Below are 8,188 nucleotides of genomic sequence, written 5' to 3'. Positions count from 1 at the left end.
AAGAGTACAACTTACGGTTCTAAAGACAAGAGTTAGCAGTTTGTTGCATAGCTTTTAAATTGTAATAAGTTAAGATAAATCTTCAAGGAAAAATTGATAAATGCAAATTGTAGTGAATGGATTAAGAGCAATGTAAATGTATTTGTTTCAACTATTCCCATTTGATTTTGATGTTTGTCAAATCAATTCATTAAAAAGAAATCAAAAAAACTCGTCAAATTGTGATTTTTAAAAAAAATGTTCTGTGTATATATAGTGAAATGGAGCTGTGTACTGTGGCATAACATTTTTTTTTGTCTAATTTGAAACTTTATTGAACTGTCACTTCAATGTAAACGTTTCTCTGAGAGAAACAACTGGTGGTAGTTTAACCTGACAATCACCACACCTTAGATGGAGGTGGAAGAGGTTTAGAAGCAGAATCATTCAGCTAACCTCAGTTAGTGCAGGAATTTAACCTATACTATTGATATGACTCTGCATCACAAACCAGCCATCTGTCCAACTGAACTAAACTAACCTCGTAATAATAGTAAGCAAAGGCTGTGTCTTAGCAGTACACTAATTCTGAGAATAAAACCAAATTAGTGAATTCTTGGTAATAGGTATAACTGGAATATATATTACTTACGTCTAAAGATCCATCAATTTAAAAATTGCAAGGATGTGTTAATTTAACAATTGGATTTGAATCTAATTTACTAAGAGACAGCAAGTTGTGACAGTACAGAGCCATATGTAAAAGGACAATGATTAATATGATTCTGCAGTTTCCATTAATTATAAAGCATTTGCAAGAACAACTTCAAAAGTAACATACAAAGAAATCTCAGCAATTGGTGGAATAAGTTAAGGGGGGGGGGGGGGGAATGTACAGAATGATGCACAAAGTTTAATGTTGATAAAATTAAGGCCCAGGTGTATTACAGAAACCATGTGATTTCTTGCGAAAAAAAAGCTGATAATTCCTTTTGTTGCAGAATGCTTACCAGGTTGGGATTGAATGCTAAAAGTCATTAGACCCAGCAGCAAAAATTCATCTTTGTGGATTTATAATGATATATATGTATATATCTTGAGGTAGCTTGCCAGTTTTAAATTCGAGTAGATGTAACTCATTCAGTGCTTATCTTTAAGTCTTGGGGAGGTGGGGGGGGGAGGAATAAACCAGTGACCGATATTGGGGACCAGTAATGCCTTTAATGACTTGGTAAAGTACTGAAGAACCCAAAAGAACTTGGGTTCAGTCTCCATTCAATTCTGACAAATTTGAAAGTGAGATCCTGAAACAGATGTTTAGAGTTCAATGTAAGAAAAGAATCCCAAGGGTGCTTTAGGCATCACCAGAGACAAGTGTCCAAAGTATAATGTTTTTATTTCATGCGTTTGAGACATTGGAGGAAGTTAATTTTTTTCCCCAAGAGTCTCTGTAATGCAAATGAAAAAGTTCATTGAGGATTCAATTCCTCCCCCTATCCTACTCCCAAGCCTGGCCCTACTGGACTAGTAGCTAAATTAGGTAATGCCATAACAGCACTTCAAAACAAGGAGAAACTTCAATGAAATGCTCCAAAACAGTCAATTTGCAAAGCTTTTGCTTTCTTTAAGGATACTTGTATTTTCCAATCCATCAGATTGAAAGCCCTTGGAACAGAAATAAAATCCGCACATCTTGCATTTGAATTGGTTAAGGTGAAAAAGAACACATGGAAACAGTTGCATAGTGGTCATGTCACTGGACCAGTAATCCAGAAGCTCAGGGTAATCCATTTCGGACATGAACTCAAATTCCACCATAGCAGATGGTAAAATTTAATCTGGAATTAAAACTCTCTCAATGATGGTGACTGTAGAGCTCATCATTGTTGTAAAAACCGATCTGGTTCACGAATGTCCTACAGAGAAGAAAATTTGTCATCCTTACCAGGTCCAGCATGTTGGTGACTCTAGACCCACAACAATATGGTTAGCTCTTTACTGCACTCTGAAGTAGGCAGCACCCAAATCCTATTGAATTTTCTTTTTAAAAGTCTGATCAATTTACACAAAAGTGTCTGAGGTTAATATTTAAAGGGCATTGACAGTATAGCTTTGTTACATGTAATTCTATTTACAACAGGCAGATCTCATACAACTAAATGGGAGAATGAAAATGAGAGGATGTTGATGTCTGTTGAATTTTGTTGATGTGAGAAGCATCAGCCAGTTTAGTTCAGGGGAATGGGCTACCCGGATTGCCATTACAGAGGGTTGGCATGACCTTGAAGCACTGAATATCCTCCTTCAGATGCATAATGATATGAATCATTGGTCATTTTAACAAACAATAAATGGAAATAACCCTTGGAAGATATTACTTTACACTTGAACTATGAAGCACGCAGCTTTTACCTGTAAGGATTAGACATGGAACCACAGTAAAATGATCCAGTAACTTTCAGCAGCAATGGAAGGAATAGGAACAGTACCTCCATAACCACAGATGATTGAAATGACAATATAATTTCAACAATATGATATAAACATTTGATACAAATAAAAAATCAAATTAAAATATTTATTGTTCATTTTTAGAATCCAAATAAATGAGAATACAACCAATTTCTGAAAAGTCTTATTACTTTACAGTCATTTATGTACCAAAAGTATCTTATTTGGCTTGGAGTTCGAAAGCCGATTTTTGCTTTCTAAATGCTAATATTTACCATTCTAACAGTGGAACATAGCACATTAAGAAAGGACAGAATTGTTATTTGAGTTCCCAAGTGATTCAAAACCAGAAACCTAAAAATGAGAAACACCTCCACTTTAAAATTAACCATATTATTGTTGAAGTAATCCATTATGATTGAGGATATACTCAAGTTCAGTATTACTAAAAAATTAAATCTTACAACTAATGATCATATGATAAATGCTAAATTTAAAAACTACATGTGAATCAACATGTAATTTGTGAATCAACATTTTTAGCATCCACTGTGTTGCCAAAAAATAATCGAAAAGTTGTGTTTTGACTTATGAAAATTAAGAATCCTAGTCCCGAAGCAAATAGATCTGATGAATTGTACAACACAATATTGACAAGAAGAGTTTATGAATTGCTCATTTTTTCTTTACATTTTGAAATTCTGAAAGTAATGGGAGGCAGGTTTAATGTTTCATGACTGTGTTCATTTTGTTTTCTCAATTTAAACAGCAGTTTTTGTTGGGGAGCAAGTTTGAGTACTCCTGATACAGGGCTTTTGCCCGAAACGCGATTTCGCTGCTCCTTGGATGCTGCCTGAACTGCTGTGTTCTTCCAGCACCACTAATCCAGAATCTGGTCTCCAGCATCTGCAGTCATTGTTTTTACCTAAATGAAATAAACTGCCTAATTCCTTATTAAGTACTATATTGTTCACACAGCTTGTACCAAACATCTCCAAGTATAATGTGATAGTGGCATCATGTGATGTTGAACATTTACAAATCTTGTGTAGAACATGATCATATTATGTTAGTACATTGGCGCAGAAGGGAAGAGAAAGACTGGAACAATGCCATTAAATTAACTATAGAATTATCTCTAGGAACATTAATAAGCCACACTTTTATAATAATTTATAAGTGTAATGTTTGAAAGGTAATGGGATTTAAAAGCAGCTGAAGAGCTATTTTTATTATTTTATTACTTCAATTTACATAGCACCATTCATGATCTATCAAAACCCTAAAGCATTTGAAGTGTAGTCAATGTTGTAATACAGCAATCAAGACAGCTTATTTGTGCACATGCTCTCACAACCAAAAAATGAATAGTTCATGTTTTAGGTGGCAGCTAGATGAGTAAATAATTGACCAAGACTCTGGGAGAACTTGCATACTTTTTAATATGTGTAACATATTAGTCCTATACTGAACACAATTTAAATAATTTTATTACTTCTAATCATCATACTTCCTTTAATTCCATTACTTAATGTCTTGTATTTTCTTTTCGTTTTGCTAACTTTGAATGCAACTTCTCATGTTTTTTTTTAAGTTAAATGAAAATAATCAGCTTTGGCTATTAATGACTTCAAATCAATAGATGAAAGACTTGAGATAGAGTTGAAAACTCAAATAATGGATGGGTTCCAATATATGTCACTACACCTTTAGCATTAGAGGATTAATGCTCTTGGGTACCTTACCTCATAATTTTACATGGAGTTTACAACTACATTCAAGTAAAAAGAGGAAACTTTCAGGAAGTGAACTCTTATTTTCTTTTCTTGGAGTCACATATCTCGTACAACTGAATCTCTAACTTTGTCTCTATTGCAAAGATTAAGCTGGCAATTGAATGTACAATGGGATGCTGTTCCAGGAAAATGCAAGCTATTTAGCAGAGCAACTTTTAACATAACTTTATTGAGGTGAAGTATTTCCTATTTTCTTATTTGGAAAGTTAATCAAACAATTTTTTGTTTGAAACTTAACAAGAATTCTCTCATTAGCTAGCATAAATGCATGAAGTTAACATCGTGCATTAAAATATTGAAAAAGAAACTTAAATACTCAAGGTTTTGAAGAATATAATCCAAGCAGTAAAAAATGTTGTTAACATCTAAAATTTATATCATATTGCCTTCGACTGCTCATTAATATATACAGAAAAGCAATTAGCAATAAATACTGTTTGCATCATTGCCACCTGAACTTTGGTGTCAAAAAACATCTTGTACTTTAACTGTTGCCCACACAAGTTCTTTTTATAAAACTAGCAGGTTGAAAAATATGCAAATGGAGTGAAAATGTGTTGGAGCACTTTCCATACTACACTGGATTCAGAAATGAGGTACTGTATAAACATTTATTACATTGGACAGAATCTTGTCCCATTCTGTGCGAAGTTTAGTTTTGTGTGTGTGAGAGAGAGAGACAGAAGGTGTGTGTGGGATTTGATCAGGCAAGAAGTTGGGAAGTTAGCATGTCGTGACTCCACAAACTTCTGTCTCCACCCAAATTCAGTCCATGGCAGGATGGCCCTATTAAGCCTAATTTGAATTCTCATCCCCCTGCTTCTTGGTATTAACTCTGCAGGGACTTGTATTTTGCCAAGTGGGGAACATGACAAGCAAACTTGCTAGCTCCTGGTTGGTTGGATATCCTCATTTAAAGGCAGTTGGTGTTCGATTGAGGAACTTTGCAGGGCTCGCTGTGAGCTATTCCTTTGACCCACTGCATCTCTTTCCTCATGTCTCACCAACACTAGCCTGGGATCCAGTGAAAACACTAGATGGTTGTTAGACCTCTGAATGACTAGAACTCTGTGCCCTGGAGTATTTGATCCCCAGATTTTAAACAGAGTGTCTCAATGCTGAACAAGATGTGGTGAGCCTTCCCAAAAGGAGGTAACAAAACCTCTCTTGCAGCCTTTAACACCATTGTTACCTGCACAAGATTCTAACCTCCAATGTAAGAAGTAATAGTCAATACATGCTGTATGATTCCTTTTGCTTTAGCTATATAAAGCCACATAATTAAATGCACTTGATTATTGGCTCATACTCAACAAAGAGAACTAGAAGAGTAGTGAACAAATACAGGTGAATTGAAATAATGGTACAATCAACATCTATTCAAGTTGTTTTGAGACAGCACAGTCATAACTTCGAGGATCTGGATATTGTAGACCATTAAAGTACTAACTGGAGATTTTTTTTAAAAAAACCCTACTTCCTCTGGATGGTTGCAATCCATCAAACGGTCATCATATTACAAGCATTGGAAATAATCATTCTTATCATCTAGTGGTTGACCGGGTTAGCAGTAAAAAGTAGTGATAAATTAGTGGTAAATGTTCACAATGTTATTTTCAAAATACGCCATCTTCAGCATAATTAATATGAGTAAAAACTTTAAATGAAAATTGCTAAAATAAATGGTGGGCGGCATGGTGGCACAGTGGTTAGCACTGCTGCCTCACAGCGCCAGAGACCCGGGTTCATTTCCCGCCTCAGGCGACTGACTGTGTGGAGTTTGCACGTTCTCCCCGTGTCTGCGTGGGTTTCCTCTGGGTGCTCCGGTTTCCTCCCACAGTCCAAAGATGTGCAGGTCAGGTGAATTGGCCATGCTAAATTGCCCATAGTGTTAGGTAAGAGGTAAATGTAGGGGTATGGGTGGGTTGCGCTTCGGCGGGGCGGTGTGGACTTGTTGGGCCGAAGGGCTTGTTTCCACACTGTAAGTAATCTAATCTAATCTAATCTAATCTAATCAAATGTTACTTTTTCAGTTAATGTTTTTACTAAATCCTAAATTACAAGTTCATTTCACCCTACCCCCCCCTTATAAATTCTATTAAAACTTTTCTCCAAAATATAATCTGTTTAAATCATAGTTTAGTCCTAATATTTATGTGCATATTTCCCAATAAACTACTTCAATAACTTTGTGAATATGCAAATAACATTTTCATATATCATTCCTTTGACTCCTCGACTGCCAGCAGATCCAGAGCCAACCTCAAAACAAAAGACCATTCGAATGCATTGCCACATTGAAGTAAACTGTAGCATTAGAGCAAGTACTTCAGATGCTGACATTATTTTACAGCATTATTCTCCAAGATATCCAAAGTCTTGTCCTCCTATCCATATTCACTACTCATCTATTTATATTCACTTTTTCTTTGAATAAATTGGTTCTGTACTTAATAAAACTGTTAAAGACATTGCATTTTGTGGTCAACAGGCTCCATCATTTCTTTTTAAATCAGTGGCATCTGGAATTCTGATAAATGCCACTGCAAACCCTAAAGTATAATCAAATGCAATCTACATTTAAGCACTAACTAAACCAAAGTCTGTCAGGAAACCTTATTGCCACAACAGGGTTAATGCACTGACAAATAATTTCATCTAAATATAGACATATTTGCAGTTTCAATGCACACTCAGTTTTTGGCTTTTTGAGGCTGCACTGTCTACAGTTTCACAAATTTTTTTGAAGTTAAGAATTGGAGAAGTTAAGAATTGGAGAAGTTAAGAATTGGAGAACTCAATCACAATTTCAGGCCACCCTAACCTTCAATTGCTGTAAATTAAATTTCCAAATATTCCTATCAAATCTGCTGTAATCAACTCCATCTCAGTTCACGAAAACTATTTTTATATTGACTGCAGGTGTGGATAATCCATGAGAATTGTCATTTTGTTTTTGCTTCATTTGAACTGCTTTCTAACATATCACTTCTAATCTACTATAAATTGTTTTGTGAGTTTGAGCTGTGTACAGTCACTTGCAATCCTAAATGCAGGGGAACTTTACAGAGTTCATTTCAGGAAGTGTCTGTATAAAATGGGGTAAAATAAAATTGAATCTTGTTAAATGTGGCAGGGATTAATATGGACAAGAACAGATTTGTGAATCTCATTATTTCAGTTTAAATTTTGATAACGGCCATTATGAGAAGCAGGTTAATCCCTGTTACTTGGGTGATTTCATCATTACAGCATGCAAGTTAAAGGAACTTGCAGTATTAAAAAGTACTTGGATAACGGAAAGACAAAATAATTCTATTGCTAATATCTCTAAAAATAAAGCACTTCTCCCACTGCCACACTAAAATAAATACATTTTACTACCAGCTTTCCACAATAGTAGGCTCAAAACTACCCTATTAAAGGATCATCATCGTCGTCATCCTGTAACTGGAGACGAGCAAATTCATGTTGTGGTGAAATTCGCTTTTTCATTAGTATTATAAGGCAGGACAATGTTACCAATACCATTAAGGAGCCAATTACAATTCCAATTACATCTGGTAGATTCACACATAGCTCATTAGCCAACAAACATCTCACATTTGCAAAGGTTCCATTGTTAGCCTCCTCCTTCAATCCCAGGATGTGGCACATTAACGGGTAGATATCAACACTGTTAATGGTGTTAGTTTTGTAAGACTTTCGAAATGCTGGTCCATGAGCTACCAGAAGAGGATGCATGCTGGGTAAAGCATTATCGTAACCATGATCACCCACTGAAGAAAAAAAGCAAAACAAAAATCAGTCTTGAAACTTCCTAGATATTGAAGAGATTATTTTCCATGTTTGTACTCCATAATGTGAATCATTCATTGTCCAATGGACACATGCATAAAGCTCACTGCACACACAGTTCAACAGGTTTATACCAGGTTTATCTTCCACATGATCTTCATATA

The 8,188-nt window shown here is 35.3% G+C and overlaps 1 protein-coding gene across 5 annotated transcripts in view; it reads right to left on the bottom strand.

Annotated features, from left to right (window-relative positions):
• Positions 1-8,188, bottom strand: part of enpp4 (ectonucleotide pyrophosphatase/phosphodiesterase 4) — a 75,492-nt gene that overhangs the window by 35,940 nt on the left and 31,364 nt on the right. For 2 of the 5 annotated variants that reach the window (XR_006310180.2, XM_043682791.2), the window contains exon 4: positions 7,830-8,005. Coding sequence is in view for 4 of the 5 variants with exons in the window: in XM_043682791.2 (XP_043538726.1) it covers positions 7,830-8,005 (176 nt within the window). In the remaining variant the exon portion in view is untranslated. Of the gene's footprint in view, positions 1-2,543; positions 8,006-8,188 lie in introns of those variants that run through there. The other 3 variants (XM_043682769.2, XM_087979949.1, XM_087979955.1) reach the window with 2 other exon arrangements.

This window comes from Chiloscyllium plagiosum, unplaced genomic scaffold (assembly GCF_037043375.1).
Source record: "Chiloscyllium plagiosum isolate Xiang-an unplaced genomic scaffold, Cpla_swu_hap1 HiC_scaffold_3, whole genome shotgun sequence".
Classification (NCBI taxonomy): domain Eukaryota; kingdom Metazoa; phylum Chordata; class Chondrichthyes; order Orectolobiformes; family Hemiscylliidae; genus Chiloscyllium; species Chiloscyllium plagiosum.
Note: the sequence above shows the minus strand (reverse complement) of the source record. Positions and strands in the feature narration are given on the sequence as shown.